This window comes from Trachurus trachurus (genome assembly GCF_905171665.1).
Source record: "Trachurus trachurus genome assembly, chromosome: 23".
Classification (NCBI taxonomy): domain Eukaryota; kingdom Metazoa; phylum Chordata; class Actinopteri; order Carangiformes; family Carangidae; genus Trachurus; species Trachurus trachurus.
Genome location: NC_139912.1, coordinates 6335820 through 6351750, shown reverse-complemented (window position 1 = coordinate 6351750; position 15931 = coordinate 6335820). Strand labels below are relative to the sequence as shown.

The 15931-nt window shown below is 41.2% G+C and overlaps 3 protein-coding genes across 3 annotated transcripts in view; 1 reads left to right on the top strand and 2 right to left on the bottom strand.

The window, feature by feature from the left end:
- Positions 1–770, bottom strand: part of nrip2 (nuclear receptor interacting protein 2) — a 32684-nt gene extending 31914 nt beyond the window's left edge. Inside the window, exon 1 of the mRNA XM_083999153.1 lies at positions 15–770. Coding sequence (XP_083855279.1) covers positions 15–170 — 156 coding nt within the window. The 5' untranslated portion in view covers positions 171–770. The remainder of the gene's footprint in view (positions 1–14) is intronic.
- A 3997-nt stretch (positions 771–4767) lies between these two features.
- On the bottom strand, positions 4768–9953 carry klhl42 (kelch-like family, member 42). Its single transcript, XM_083999079.1, has 3 exons — positions 8765–9953; positions 7657–7850; positions 4768–5292 (listed from the first exon to the last, which is right to left on the bottom strand). The coding sequence occupies exons 1-3, from the start codon at positions 9535–9537 to the stop codon at positions 4838–4840; spliced, it is 1422 nt and encodes a 473-aa protein (XP_083855205.1). The 5' UTR covers positions 9538–9953; the 3' UTR covers positions 4768–4837.
- Positions 9954–11485: 1532 nt separating this feature from the next.
- ndufa12 (NADH:ubiquinone oxidoreductase subunit A12) lies at positions 11486–14611 on the top strand. Its single transcript, XM_083999298.1, has 4 exons — positions 11486–11600; positions 12646–12731; positions 12886–12973; positions 14349–14611. The coding sequence occupies exons 1-4, from the start codon at positions 11512–11514 to the stop codon at positions 14527–14529; spliced, it is 444 nt and encodes a 147-aa protein (XP_083855424.1). The 5' UTR covers positions 11486–11511; the 3' UTR covers positions 14530–14611.
- The last annotated feature ends 1320 nt before the right edge of the window (positions 14612–15931 follow it).

The following is a 15931-nucleotide window of genomic DNA, read 5'->3' as shown; positions in this document are numbered from 1 at the left end:
TAACGTCCACTCACCAGGTCTTTGGAGGTGCCCAGCCTCTTGAGCCCGTCCAGGGGCAGGAGGTCAGCGGAGTCCTTGTGTGTGAACTGGGTGGCCTGCTTCAGACGCCTCTGCTGGTGCAGGATGGCTTTATCCCGGATGGCGAGCTCACCTTTCTTCGCCTCGCTCATGATCTCACGGGAGGGAAAGAAAAAAAAGAAAGAAAAAAAGAGGAAAAAAAGGAAAAAATAGAAAAAGCTAAAGAGAAACAGTCAGTTGTGGTGCTGCCGGTGCACGGAGAGAGACACAGAGACTGTCACCTCACAGCAGGAGCGCTGGGAGCTCTCTGCAGACAGATAGAGAGAGAGATAGAGAGAGAAAAGAAAGAAAGAAAGACAGAGAGAGAGAGTGTGTGTTTCCGTTTGCAGATAGAACGACAAAAAAAACAAGAAAAAAACAAACAAAAAATGCAGCTATTTAGTTCTGCTGTTTAGATCCTCAGTGGCTGAATGAACCTGCAAATGAGCCTCTTCCAGCCTGGTTCACTCCTCTCTCTCTCTCTCTCTCTGAAACGCTGCTGTCCTTCCCCCTGGGATTGCTCTGCTCTCTCTCTCTCTTTCTCTCTCCTCTCTCCTTTTCTCTCTTCTCTCTCTCTGTTTGTTTGTTTGTAGTCCTTGGCATATACAGTATTTGGTCTCTGCAGCAGCTTCAGGAGCTAATGTCCTGCATGTGTCCTGGATGCTCCTCTCATGCAGCCATTCATCTTCCTCACAGTGTCAAGCTCAGTCCTGTCTCTCTCTCTCTCACTGAGGCTGTGGGGTAGGTGTGACACACAGAGAGAGAGAGAGAGAGAGAGAGAGAGAGAGAGAGAGAGAGAGAGAGAGAGAGAGAGAGAGTGTATGTGTGTGTTTTCCCCTCCCCTCAGTGCTGTCTGTCCTTGGAGCTCTCTCTATCGCTCTCTCTCTCTTTCTCAGCCCTCCTCCTCGACATAGACGCATGCTCACGTATACGGATTCAGAGCACATTTACTCATATTGACTCTCACAAAGAAAAGAAAAGAAAAGAAAACACTCTTTAACGTCTATCACATCCTCCTTCACCTTTAATCTGCACACACACTCTTTTCTTTCCCTGTAGCTGCAGCGTATAGCATCACATTAGACATTGTTGTTTGGTCTGTGTGTGTCTCTGTGTGTCAGTGTGTGTGTGTTTGTGTGTTGCTGCTGCCTCCCGCTGTGGAGGTGTGAGAGATCACTGTGGCCTGACCCCACACACAGGGGATCAATCTGAACCACTGATGGCAGCGATCGATCTCCTCCGCCTCCCACATGGCTGCATGCTACCGGGAATTAAAGAGCCCCAGTTTTCTCCCATTAATTCCCCCTTCATCCATCCATCCATCCATCCATCCATCCATCCATCCATCCATTCGTCTGCAACAACAAAAGGCTATAAATGTGTTTGTTCTTGACCTCTGGAGATGATGAGGACACGTACATTTTGGCGCTCGTGACGATTCTGACCACAGGTCTTTTGAAGCTTTCAAATGAAACATCTATTTCCAGAAAATGTAGACAATTGCATCAAAAAGAGAGAGCTGAGATGGAGGAGTGTGGGTTTTTTCTTTCTTTTATAATATAGAATAGAGAGTCCTTGTGAAGGTGAAGTGGAAAAATAGTTGTAGCCCACTGAGAAATGTGATGTTTTGAAAAGCGTGTGCTGCCCCCTGCTGGTCGTCTCTCCTCTCTGCTGCTCTGCTGTTTGGTGGTTCACATGGATCTGTATTCAAACTCTGTGCAGCAGGATGGATGTAATGAATTCAGATGGCATTTTATATTCACACAGGGACGGACACACACACACACACACAGCTCTGATGTGAAGTCAGGTGCAATTTGTTGTGATTTCAATCAGAGGTGTTAATGTCTCCGCCTCACAACCAGGAGGTTTTTCATAGACCTCTGTGTCAGATGTCTTAAATATATAAAAGAAAATGTTGTCTATAGTGTAAATAAACCTGACAAAGAAACATCAGGGTATATCTGATGTTTTTGGAAACATATGGGAGGGTTTTTATTGGCATTTTTCTGGTAAAGATGTCAAATATTCACTGATTTCTCCTTTTTAAATGAGTTGATTTTCTGTTTGTTCGTTCTTACATAACAGTAAATTGTCAAATCCGTGGATTTCATGATGGTTTGTCAGATAAAATGTGCAATTTTAACAGTTTTGATTATGATTTTAAAACATTTTTTAAAACATTTGTCTTACGAAATGATGGTAATCACAAAATATAAAGTGTAAATCAGTTGCTTTTAATACGCAATGTGTTTTTGAGAAGAGTAATCACTGACTGGTTTATACATTCTCCTCTGGGAAATTAAATAGTCTGATCAGCTTAATTACAAAACAAGCTAATGTCTCGTTTGGTTTTATTTGTCTGCCACATAGGATCACACGACAGATGTGTGTCGCCTCTTAACTGAACTCTTCTGCTTTAACTGTTTGTACATACAGTATGTCGTCTCTGTGATGAGTATAACCTCTCTAACTCCCTATAGGTGGAGACATGAAGTGAACGACCGGCAATCGGCCCCCAGAGGAATCCAAATACAGCCCCGTCTGGGTCGTTGGAGACGAGTTTTCCTGGGAAACAATGGAGCAGAGCGACCCCACAGAGGCCGGAGGTACAGAATATAGATGATACAGAATGAGGACATGAAGACAGAGCCCTGAACATCATCTTTATTACCATAATCTAAATTTCCAAACTGTCAAACAGAGAGAAGTAAAATGCAGAGAAAAGCTGAAATCCTCCAAATCAAGTCAATATAAGTGCGGCACTTTCTCAAAACTCAAGAGTTTAAGAAACAAACGTTGCTTTGAGGCTTATTTCTCCAAACACACACACATTTTGTTGAGGAACTAAATTAACTATAATGAAAACAAGAATCTGCTTAAGCAGAAAAAGGAAAAACAAAAAATATAACACAGCAGTTTTGGTCAGTTGCTGGCAATGTAACAAAGTCTTGCATTTTGTGCTTTTTTTTTTGTATCAAGTTCCTATCAACTGAGGTTGCAGAAGGCACATGTGCATTGGTTGATTTCATGGAATTGGCGCTTTAAGCTTTGCTTTAGTGTGTCTCTGGAAAATAAGACAAGTGTGCAAGTGTTAAGTACGACACGTAAAGCTCCCATCGAGCCAGGTCCCATCCCATAGTACAACCTCAAAAAGAAACTTCTAGTTCCCATAAAACTGGCAGTGTAAAACCAAAGCCATTTCTCATGATTATCTGCTATGTACAAAACATAAAGACGAGAGAAAAAAAAAGAAAAAAAGGAGTGTTTTTGTTTCTGAGATATTTTTAAGGTTTGTAGTGACTTATGTTTAGACATGTACACCAATGCCGTTAATGTGGAGTGTAAACATCGGGAATACTGTGGCCCATAGATTTAATAGCATGCTGTTGTGTAGCTGCAGCTCGGGCCTTTCGTGTTATTAGCATTACAGTCGGTTCACCGTGGTAACAATCTGTCACTCTGATATAAATAATAACCATAACCACCCAGAAATGTTTCAAAAAAGCCACTCGTGTCTGTTCAGGAGGTATTTACACAATCATTTAAACACTCTTCTGACCATCTGGGTGGAAAAATACTCGTTCTGCTGCACGATCGGCGTCCAGTATTCAGACGGATCTCCATCCAGCTGGCTGAGAGAGGCTCTGAGGGTCCTGGAGAAACCGTAAGTGGGGTTTTCAGACATTTCTGAGTGATTATACACAGAGAGCAGATGATTACCACTGTGATTTTTTGAAAGCAGCTTTGATGCTCACACACACACGAGAGGCACAAACCGGGGGGCTACAGGAGCTGTTACGATGCAGTTGACCTACGGGCCGTGGCGCTTCATCGCTTTCATTGTAGCTTTTGTTTTTTTGCATCCACAGCAGTATGTACAATGTAGTGCTGCTTTTTTTTTTTTTTTTTCTTTTAATCCGAGGCACAGAGGTCACGAGGTGTTCAACCTGGCAACCGCAACGCTGTTCCCGCCGCTGCTGCTCCATTCAGTGCAAAGAACAAGCAAAAAGCCACACACTGGCCAGGGTGTTAAAGGGATAGTTCCAACATTTTGGCAAATTGGCCCATTGCCATAATCGCTATAGTCATAGCAGTAGGTTTATTACCTTTAGTTGTCGGTGCAAGCTATTTTTAGAATGGCAGAGCAGAGCCGTGAGCTGCTCAGAGCTACGCTACGGAGGCTCATGGGATTTCTTGGTTTCCCTCATCAAACTCATCAAATACACAATCCAACAACTCCAAAACGCTCTGGTGGACAAGTTGTGACCTGCACATTCACCACGCTATGAGATAATAACAGAACGTTACCAGACAGAGTTAGCGGTAAATACAGAGACTGCTTGCTGAAAAACTGTCCCTGAAGGCAACGCGCATCAGAGGTTTTGAATTTCCCTCTAAAACAACTCTGTCTCATAACGTTCTGTTATTATCTCATAGCGTGGTGAATGTGCAGGTCACAACTTGTCAACCAGAGCGTTTTGGAGTTGTTGGATTGTGTATTTGATGAGTTTGATGAGGGAAACCAAGAAATCCCATTAGTCTCCGTAGCGTAGCTCTGAGCAGCTCGCGGCTCTGCTCCGCCGTTCTAAAAATAGCTTGCACCGACAATTAAAGGTAACGAACCTACTGCTATGACTATAGCGATTATGGCAATGGGCCAGTTTGCCAAAATGTTTTACTATCCCTTTAATGCTGCACAGGCTGTATCGCTATCGGTTTATAGTGTCGACTCAAGTGTTTTCCCATCAGCCCTTTTAAAAAAAAAAAATAATAATAATCATAGCATGTTGGGGAGGTAAAGCGAACACAGCAGCATGTTCTGTCCCAGCGCCGGGAAGCGCCTGAACGCCTCCCAGGCGTCGGAGAAGATGTTGTATTTGAGAAAGACGCGGTGCTCCAGGCTGGTGGGCAGGCTGACGTCGCGGCTCATGATGTAGATGCCGTCGTTGTGCAGCGTGCACGTGAGGTTCAGGCCCGACTTGGACGTGTTCTCCTTCAGCTGGATCCACTCCCCCGTGGAGACGTTGTACGACTGCACCGTCAGCACGTCCTCCGTCTGGCTGGGCCGCCGCTGCCGCCGGCCCGCCTCCAGCTCGTGGGTGTAGCCGCCCACCAGGTAGATGGTGTCCTCCACCGAGAGCATCTGCTGCTTGCGGATGTGGGCGGAGCAGGAGCGAAACACTGTCCAGGTGTCGGAGGTCGGGCAGTAGCGGAGGACGCTTGTGTTTCTGTCTGTTAGACACAGGAAACGTTAGTTAGTTAGACCTAGAGAAACTTTATTCATCCCAAAGGAAATTCAAGTATCCAGTAGCGCAGACATACATGTAATATAACAGCATAGAAGAGCAATAAATAAACATAACACAGAAAAGTAAGAAAAGATATACATCCTTATGGACATATGTTATGAATTTCAAATTTCAAATTTATTAAGGATAACCCCTTGAGATGCATCATCTCGTCTTCCAGGGGGTCCTATACATCAAAACAATAAGACAATACAATACAATACAATACAATACAATCACATATACACAAAACATACACTTAATGTGTACACAACAGCTCCCAAATCCCTCCCGCCCACCCCACCATACCCCTTCAGCCCATAACCCCATCACAAGGGCAAAAAAAAAAAAAAAAAAAAGGTAAAAGTACATAAAAATAAATGAAGAGAAAATAAAAACTAATAGCAACAACAGGGGGTCTGAAACAAGGACATTAGTGAGGTCTTGAACAGATGGAAAGAAGTGACAGATCTAATAGATAGCGGTAAATTATTCCAGTCAGAGGGGGCTTTGTATTTGAAAGCACGTCTACCAATTTCTTTTGAGGTTCTTGAGACGGAAAAAAACAGCTGATGCGAGTGTCTGACAGAGTAAGATGGTCGGTAGGGAACTAGATATTGTTTTAGGTAAAGTGGATAATTAAAGTGGACACATTTATAAATAAACTGAAGCCAATGAAATTGTCGCCTACTGTTGAGAGGAAGCCAGTCGAGGGTTTGATACATAATACAATGATGGGTCCTATAAGGACATCTCAAAACAAATCTACAAATACTGTTAAATGCAACATCAAGAGAGTGAAGGTATTTCTCTGCTGTGTTTTGGTATATAGTGTCAGCATAGTCCATTACTGGTAGTAGCAGTTGGATGGAGATTCTTTTCCTTACTTGGAGAGTGAAACAATTTATGGAGCGATAAAGTATGCTAAGATTACGATTTATTCTATTTACAACAGATTCAATATGTGGCTTAAATGTTAATGTACTGTCGATCCAAAGACCCAGATATTTAAATGTGTCCACTTTTTCTAGGGGAGTACCATCATTAAAGCAGACAGACAGTTCAGCAGAGTGTTGCGCCAGTTTATGACTGGTACCAAACAACATAAGACATGACTTCTTTTTGTTTAATAATAGTCTGTTGTGGCTGAGCCAGTCCTGTACGTTAATAAATTCAGACTGCAAGCATGTTTCCACTTCTAATATATTGGTGCTGGATGTGTAAATGACTGTGAATAAAGTACTAAAATAGAATAAATAGAGAGAAAAAAAGGGGAAAACTGTACCAACTTATGCATAATTAATGCACAATTAACACAACAGTTAGAGGACTATTTCCTTCATTAAACTATTAATTGCTTTGTCTGTAAAATGTCAAAAGAAATTGTGAAAATATGATTATATTCAACCATCAAATCATCACAATTGAGAAAATGTTTGATATTTCTGTTGAAATGTTAAATAAATTATAAGAAAAGTTGTAAATTGATCACCTACTGATGATCTAATAACTTAAAAAAAAAAATGTAAGTATTAGTTACTATAACATCCTGTGCACTCACCAATGCCAAAGTTATTATGTTGTCGTTATATAAGTTGATATAATTCACAACAAGGTGTCCTATTGTCATAACAGAGATGGAGGGGAAAAAACACTACAGTGCAAAGCAGTGATGTGTCATTGGCAATTGGCCAAAGGTGTGTGTGTTGCTGACATCATCACTAAAAGTACAGTTGATGGGATTATAGGAGGAGGAGAGGACACAGCACTAATATTTTCCCTTTTTTCTTTAAAAAAAAAGTATTTGGGGGGCTTTTAGGCCTTTAATGGACAGGAAATGGTGAGACAGGACTATACCTGCTATACCCACTGAGCTAAACGACATCCCATATTTGCCCCGTTTTCAGTGTAAAACATTAGATACAGCTAAAGGTTTTAATTTCCAGCTTGATTGGATGTGAGGATTTACAACTTGTCTCTGTTTTCTATCTTGTTTTTTTGTCTTTTTATAGCGAAAAACCATTAACTGAGAAATTAATTAAACAAACTAATCAGTAATTAAAATAATCCTGAGTCGTGTTGCAGCCTCAAGCTAAATAGTAAATGGTTGTTATGTATTTAACACTTCTAACCTGAACAGATGACAGAAGAGAGTTCAGTGTCTCATACTCTCAATGAATGTCAAAATGCTGGAATAATTAAAGTTTAATGCCTTGCTCAAGGACAAATCCTACAATAAACAAAACGACCCACTCCATCATCTGACACTTTTGCCACAATATCTAAACACTTCACTCTAAACACTGACCTCTTGCGGTGTATCCCCCCATGACGTAGATCAGTCCCTGGCATTCACAGGCGGAGAACTCGGCCAGCGGGTCGGGCATGGAGGACACGCAGGTCCACCAGTCCTGCTCGGGGCTGTAGCACTCCACCGTGCCCAGACACTGGCCGCCCACCGCGTACAGCTTCCCCTGCACCGCCAGCAGCTTGAAGTTGGACCTGAAGAAGAAGGACACATGACAGCTGCAAATAACAGACATACAAAATACAAAAAACAAGAGTTGACAGATGATATTTTGTTGTTTCAGACCTAGGAGGATGGTAATTCATTTATCTTTATTTTATATGATAAGTCGATGGCTGTTTTTTGCTTCTTCTTTTTTGCTTCAACATTATTGCCCATTCTGCTTTTAGATTCACTATTTCTCACAGTTTTCCTCAGATGCTCTCTAAGTTTAACTTTTTTCTTCTGTTTCAACTCTTTTATGAAATCTTAAGTGCAAAACCAACCTTTTCATGGATAAGCAAGCCTAACAACATAACCACGAGATGAGAAACAAATGGGATGATAAATAATTGTTTTTAGTGTATTTTACAGATGATTTAACACTCGGGTCAAAACACAAGAGATGGTAGCAAAAAGCTGACAAGAGGATGGTTAAATGAAGACAAGAGGGATAGATAGATAGATAGATAGATAGATAGATAGATAGATAGATAGATAGATAGATAGATAGATAGATAGATAGATAGATAGATAGATAGATAGATAGACAGATAGATAGATAGATAGATAGATAGATAGATAGATAGATAGTCTGCCCCCAAAGGGTAGCAGAGGGCTCATCACTTCACATACACTCAATAAAACACAGTAAGGCAATAATATATGTATATTTTCATGGAAAAGGAAGCCTAACAATGTAACCAAGAGAAGAAAAACAAATTGGATGAAAAAAAAAAGTTTTATAGCTGATTTAAAACACTATACACACCATAGATGGTAGCAGAAAGCTGACACAAGACGAACAAGCACTTATAAACTTGTGTTTTTAAAGGTGCTATAGGCTATAAATAAAGTTATTATTATGTGTTTTTTATAATTATTATTAGTCTTTTGCACGTACACCTACCTTTTCTGGTTGAGCGGAGCCACCTGGTTCCACTCGTTCCTGCAGGGGTTGTAGCAGTGCACGGCGGAGATCTCCTGGCTCGTCATCCTGTAGCCGCCGACTATGAACAGGTAGTTGTCCAGGACAGCGGAGCCGTATCCCCGCACGTTGATCATGTCCGGGGGCAGGTTGTTGGCCAGAGGTTTCCACCGCTGCTCCACCTCTCCGTACCTCAGCATGGACCAGGGCTCGTCCTGATCCGGCACGTCCAGAGAGAGACAAGTGAAGTCCCCGATGGCGACCAAGGTGGCGGTTCCCTTCATGCGCATCTCCCGGACTTGGTCCCTCACGGCCGGGGGGAGGCTGCTGCTGAACTCCGGCCGCCGCAGCATGGGGTGGTAGTAGCAGGTCATGTACTTCAGGCATGCGTTACGCAGATCGTGGGTCCCGTAGACTTCGGAGAGGCTGTACAGCTCCACGCAGTTGTCCAGCCGGATCTCCGAGGTGAGCAGCTTGAGGATGGAGGTGACCTGCAGGAAGGAGGCGGTCTCGATCAGGTCCTCCAGAGTCTCGTTCACCACCTGCACTTTGGAGGTGTTGATGAACTCCAGCACCAGCTCCAGCCCCGGGACGCTGAGCCCCTGCAGCTGCACCGAGTCCTCCGTGGACTCCCGCATCCCCGAGCTGTACAGTGCGCGGAAATAGTCGCTCTTCTCGATCAGCTTCTTCTTATTCACCTCGAAGATTTTGTCATCCATGATGATTGCAATGATCTGGTGCGGGTCAGAGGACATGGTGAAGCTAACTTAGGCGCTTTGGGTTAGGTTTTTCTTTCTTTTTAACACTTCCAAGTTGAGTTTTTGTTTCTTTGTTTTGTTTTTTTCCACTTGCCCCTTCTTTGTCGGCCTCCAGAGCGAGTCACCGTTTACATTTCACCGGCGAGGGAGCTCCGTGGCCGGGCTATATATGGTCATGTTCAGCCCATAGATCTCCATGGAGCAACTTTAGCTTAGCCGCTGCCGCCGTTAACGTTACCGGGTAAAAAACTAACCAAAAGAGCCTTTTCCTCGGGTTGGCATTCCGCGACAGGCCGGTGAAAGGAAAGAAAAAGTGTTGAGACAGATGTCGGTTAGAAGATAAAGTGGGTTTTTTCTTACGGTGACGGTGACATTTCCCATTTCATTTTATAAACAAACCTCCAGCCGACCTGTCAAATGTTAACTGTTTTGATTCTGCGGCCTACGTCACATCCGGGTTTTATTCTTCTTCGAGGGTTGAATTGCTGCTGTATGCTGCCGCCGCCGCCGACTAGCGGTAAATGGAGGAATAGCACAAGTCATTGATCAACTTTTTTTTTTTTTTTGTCTTTTTATTCAGCATTGAAAATACAAACTCTCAATGAGGACAATAATAACAGCAATACAGATGAAAAATACAGTAGGCACGGGGTGTAGAGTGAAAACATAACAGTAGGGGAATCATGAAACAAAAAAAAGAACAAACAAAATCAAGGCAAATAAATAAAGTACAATTTCCCAGGCATACAAGTTCAACATAAAAACAGAGCAGCAAAAGATAAATTAAATTTAGATATAGTTTAGAAAAGAAGGAGACAAGTCATTGATCGACATACACATGGAGTGTTTTTGCTGTTCTCCAGTGGTAGCTACTTGGACTGCTGATAGAAAAGTAAAAGCTGCAGAGCTCCATAAAAAAAACTATGAGAAGGGAGAATATAGAGACAATGAAATATTGTAAAGCTTTAGAAACTGTATAATTTAAACTGCCTTCAAGAGCATACAGGTTATGCTTTTTATAATTTTAAGGTCCTTAACAGCTTTTGTTGATCTTTTGTCCAAGATTTTTTAAGACAGAGTAGCCTATATAGATATCAAATATATGATAAACAACTTTTTTACAAGGGCCTGACACTCATGTGTAGGCTAACTGACATAATTAGACTTGAAAAAAAAAATGTCTGTATAATATAATACATTATATATTGTAAAAGTAAATAGTTAGTTACAAATAGTTCTGGTTCTGGTTCTTCTGGTTCTTCAATCTATGGGATTAAGCGAATTGAATATTGATTCGTAGCCTGCTATACTGTATGTGCACAGTGCACATTACAGTAAATATGTATTTACTGTACTATTATTTACAAATATTTATTTACTGTGTACTATTTCAATCAGACAACTCTGGAATGAGAAGAAATCATTTATTGAGCATAAGCATAGCAAGCTGAAGCACAGCATGGATAGCATATTCTTGAGCATGGTTGCAGCAGGTTTGCAAAACCTCATGGGCAGCAGGGCAGCAGAAGCAGCAGCGGCGAAAGCAGAGCAGCGGCGCAGCAGCAGAAGCATAGCCAGGAGCGAGCAGGTGAGCTGGGAGATTTAAATAGCCCGCCCTATCTGGGCGAGGAGAGCATGTGACTGATCAGCTGATCAGGATGGGCGCGGCTTGAGTCGTCTGCCTGAACTAGCTTCGCAGGCTTCGCATCATTATTTACAACACTAAATGTAAAAGAAAAGGGCAGTTGTTAATAATCACATAACCATTAGGTAAAAAAAAACAATACAAATTTGAAAATATGTAATAAATAAATAATAAATATATTTAATTGAGTCAAAGTACCACGTAAATGAATGGTAATGATAGTATCTGTATTATTCATGTAACGGAAGCGGAACCAAAGACTTCACCACCACACGGACCCTTTTATGACGCCGCACGGTCCGTCTCCTTAATTCTTCCGTCTCAAGATGGCGCAGTACGCGAACATCGTCCGAAGGGCTCTGGGGCAAATAGGAGGTCACGGGGGAGTCCGGGGGTTTCTGCTGCAGCTCCTCAGGTCTGGTTAATAAAAAATAAAACGTTTGTTTTTCTCTGTTAAAGCGACGAAGTGACGAAAATCTGATGTTAGACAGAAAAGCAGCAGCGAGACAGCGGGTTTGTCCTCAGAGCTCAGCTAGCATGTTGCTAATGTTTATTAATATTTTTAATAGAGACTGCTTCTATAACATTATCTTTAATCTTTATAGTACTGTATATATACTCTTATTAAACGTGGGGTTAAAATATTAATCGCGTTTTACCACCAAACTCTGTTCAATATTATCTTGAATTGTAAGATCAAATCTCTATTTACAAAGTTTAAACTCACTCCAGCTCATGTTTAAGGAGACATTAAAAAAGTTATGGACTCTGTTTTACTGTGTTAATGTTTGCAAATGTGGAAAAATATAGAAACAAATGCAAAGACTAGACATTTATTCTTTTGTTTTTACATTAACAATGTATTTAAAGTGATTGTTTCTGCACAGGATGTGTTTATATGTGCACTGTTGCCCATAGAGTTGGAGTAATTAATATATACGGTATATATTTTTAACTCTTGTCATGGAATAGTAGTGACAATGTGATTTGTTCTTCATAAATTAAGTGTATATCATCTCAAAACTGGTAACCGGGGGTCAGTAGGCTATGTATCATTGCACCTGGTCAAAGATGATTACTCACTGAGGAATGTGTCTGAAAACAAAATTATTCCAACTTTATGGGCAACAAAAACTCATTATAAGCAAATACTGTGTGAAATATTACGACATTGCGCCAAACTCCATCAAGAATTCACTGAATTGATAATAAATTCTCCATTTACCATCTGTAAATTCACTCAAGCTCATGTGTAAATATTAATTTAACAAATCTTGGAGATAATGGGTCACTACTTACAATCTGTGTGTTTGTGATAATTGTTATTCTCCTTTATTTTGAAGAAGAATTAGAGACAATTTAAAATAATCAGCCCTGTCTTTGCTGATATGAACAACATGAACCCACAGAGTCTTGTGTCGTAGACAGTTAACGTCACTTTTACTGTGTCATTGTCTCAGAGTAAACGATGTGAAGACAGGAGCTCTGGTCGGTGTGGACAAATATGGGAACAAATACTTTGAAGACAACAAGAACTACTTCTTTGGTGAGTCCACGTTCACAACGACAATAGATTTAAAGTGTTTTTTGCACTTGATGTGTTGATTTCGCTGACATTTTCTTAAATAATAATTGTGATGTAGATTAATTCTGAGCGGCTTGACATCAGTGTGAATAAAAAATGTTTGTTTTTGTTCCAGGACGTCACCGCTGGGTGATTTACACCACAGAGATGAACGGGAAGAAAACTCTGTGGGAGGTGGACGGCAGCATGGTGCCTGCCGAGTGGTACGACCTCCGCTTTATTATAGAAATAATGTCTTTTTTTTCTTCTTTTTTTCAACAAGTGTGTTCATTAATTTTAAGAGAAAATAATCACACTACAACTATAATAATAATACAGAACTATCACAGTAAGGCTCATCTTCAAAAAGGTAAACATGACAGGGCAGTAGCATGCGATATTTGGCACCGTCCAAAACATAAGTCATCTTTAAGAGTCACCAGTGGTCCAAAAGTAAAGGGATACTTCACCCAAAATCAATAATTCACCAATATTCTACTCACCGTCATGCCAAGGAAGGGTTTGGAGAACCTTTGGAGTCATTAAAATGCTTTTGGAGTTCCAGGGGGGGTCCGGCTGGCAATGGATTTTCATATAATGGCGGCAGATAGAGTTCACTTTTGAATCAAATCGAATCGAATCCAAAACACACACTATGAAACATCCAAATACCTCCATACTGCTCGTCTTACTGACACAAGTGTCCTGAAGCCGCAACATGCAAAAGTTGTTCAGAAAAAATGAATGTGTGATCTCTGTTTTTAGCCTTGTTGTAGCAGTAGCTCCCAGTGGCTCTGTTGATGTTTGTGTGTGTAGTGGATGTCAATCTGGCCCTCTGCGTTGTGTTTCTCGGTATGGACTGCCCCAGGTGGGGTTTGAACCCCTGGTCTCCCGCACAGCAGGCGACGATACAAACCGTTTAGCCAAGAGCTCAATGAGCGCTTGGCAGCCAGTTTGCACGTCCTTTATGGGTGAGTGAGTGCACCTCCGTTACATGTGCATGCACGAGATTTGCTGCCAGATGTTCTTTGGTAGTGTAAACCATTGGATGTTTGATGTAAACAAGGAGGAACATCTCACAGCTAATCTCGTGCAGCCACTGGGAGCTACTGCTACAACAAGGATAAAAACAGAGATCAAATACATTTTTTCTGAACAGCTTTTTCACGTGGCGGCTTCAGGACACTTGGGTCAGTACAGAAGAGCAGTATGGAGGTATCTGGATGTTTCATAGTGTGTGTTTTGGACGATCTCAAAGGTGAACTCTATCCGCTGCCATTATATGAAAATCCGTTGCCAGCCGGACCCCCCCTGGAACTCCAAAAGCGTTTTGATAACTCTGGAAGTTCTCCAAATCCTTCCTTGGCATGACGGTGCGTAGAAAATTGGTGAATTATTGTTTTTGGGTGAAGTATCCCTTTAACTTAGTTATCCCCGAAGAGAAAAGCACTTCAAAAAAAGAAATTAGACGTATACTAAATACATAGCAATCCTCATCTGTTGATGGTTGCCTTCCTCCCCTCTAATAAAACCATAAAATGACATATTTACCCTTTAACTATAGAAACAATGTTAACGGCCTCCTCTCCTCCGCTTCAGGCACCGCTGGCTGCACTGCATGACAGACGACCCCCCCACCACTCACCCACCTGAGCCCAAGAAGTTCCTGGCGGAGGTTCACCAGTTCAACGTGAGCGGCTCGTCGCAGCAGTACGTGCCCTACTCCACCACCTGCAAGAAGATCCACGAGTGGGTCCCGCCCAAAGCCGGCACTCAGTGACCTCTGTTAATAATAATAATAATCCACGCTGTAAATTATGATTTCCTCAATAAAATCTCTACTACACAGATGTTTAATGCTGGAGGTGACTGGAAGTGTTTTTCTACCCGTGTGAAGTGATTCATTCATGGTGGATTAACCTCCTTTCTGATTAATCTTCACATTGAATCTGCTGCTGCTGAGTCAGATGTTCTACTTTCATGTGGTTTAAACTCTGGAGCAGATCTCACAAAAGGTGACAACAAACGTGACAGCTTGAATTTCTGGGGGAATGCGATAATAAATCGATATAGAGCTTAAATACTAGAAAATTTAAATCATTTTATACCTGCAATTTTCTTTTAGCTCAAACAACTCATTGGTTATTTGTTAAATAATTTGCAGATGAGTGAATAATGAAAGTGATAGGTTTTCTTATTAGATAATTAGTTGTAGCCCCGGAGAAAACCAACACAGTTATTTACAGTAATCATTTCATCAAATGCTTTAGCTACTGATGATTATAATGGTTGATGCTTCTCACAGTGAATTAATGTTAAAAAAAAAAAAAAAAAAAACTGTGAAATATGTAAAATATTACTCACTGATTCTCATATTTCAACTACTTTTTCCTGCAAATGGTGAAAAAATGTTAGAAAAGAAAACTGGAAACTACCAGATACGAAAAAAGTTGGGTTTTCTTTTTTTGTTTTGTTTTTTATTTGGCCACTTTGGTTTAAATCTCCTCAACCCATTTTAAAGTCAGTGTATAAAACTGGAGTTCAGGAGGTCGGCCAGTTTCTTTCCACTCAGCAGAAATCCTCTCTGAATTCACCATCAAGTCTGAGTCAGATGAGAATCAACAGGTGGATGAACTGACCAGGTAAAGTGTGTTCATAAATTATATGAAACACTAAATGGGTGAAGAAAAAAAATTAAATTTATGACATCAGATCATTTATTAGGGTCCGGGCAGCTAAGCTGCCGGGACACTATTGTATTCCTAGGAATTCTTCTTCTTCTTCTTTCTTTCTTTCTTTCTTCTTCTTCCAAGGAAGTCATACTTCCCATGGGCGAAAACTCACCAAACTTTGCACAAAGGTTCAGTCCCATGCCAGATTCACTCAACTCCAAGGACATGTGCCCCCCCCTCCTAGGGGGGGCACAATAAGCGTTTAAATTTAAAAACTTTAAAAATTCCTACCAAACCAACGGTAGATGCTACAGTGTTGAAACTTCACCACAATGTAGCCTCAATACTGCTGAAACTTTTGTCCACTTAAACTTATTACAAATTATGAAGTCCATCACTCTGTTTTTTTCAATAACTGTAAAACCTTTAAAATGTATCTCCTCCCACAATGTTTGCTCAATTGTCACCAAACTTGCTACAGAGCATCTCCAGACCGTCCTCCACAAAACT

Bases quoted from the DNA above. Each gene is read 5' to 3' on its own strand.
- ndufa12 (XM_083999298.1), top strand. From the start codon at position 11,512: ATGGCGCAGTACGCGAACATCGTCCGAAGGGCTCTGGGGCAAATAGGA. The intron at 12,732-12,885 runs GTGAGTCCACGT...TTTTTGTTCCAG, and splicing joins CAACAAGAACTACTTCTTTG to GACGTCACCGCTGGGTGATT. The intron at 12,974-14,348 runs GTACGACCTCCG...CCTCCGCTTCAG, and splicing joins AGCATGGTGCCTGCCGAGTG to GCACCGCTGGCTGCACTGCA.
- klhl42 (XM_083999079.1), bottom strand. From the start codon at position 9,537: ATGTCCTCTGACCCGCACCAGATCATTGCAATCATCATGGATGACAAA. The intron at 7,851-8,764 runs GTAGGTGTACGT...CTTCTTCTTCAG, and splicing joins GCTCCGCTCAACCAGAAAAG to GTCCAACTTCAAGCTGCTGG. The intron at 5,293-7,656 runs GTCAGTGTTTAG...TGTGTCTAACAG, and splicing joins GGGGGGATACACCGCAAGAG to ACAGAAACACAAGCGTCCTC.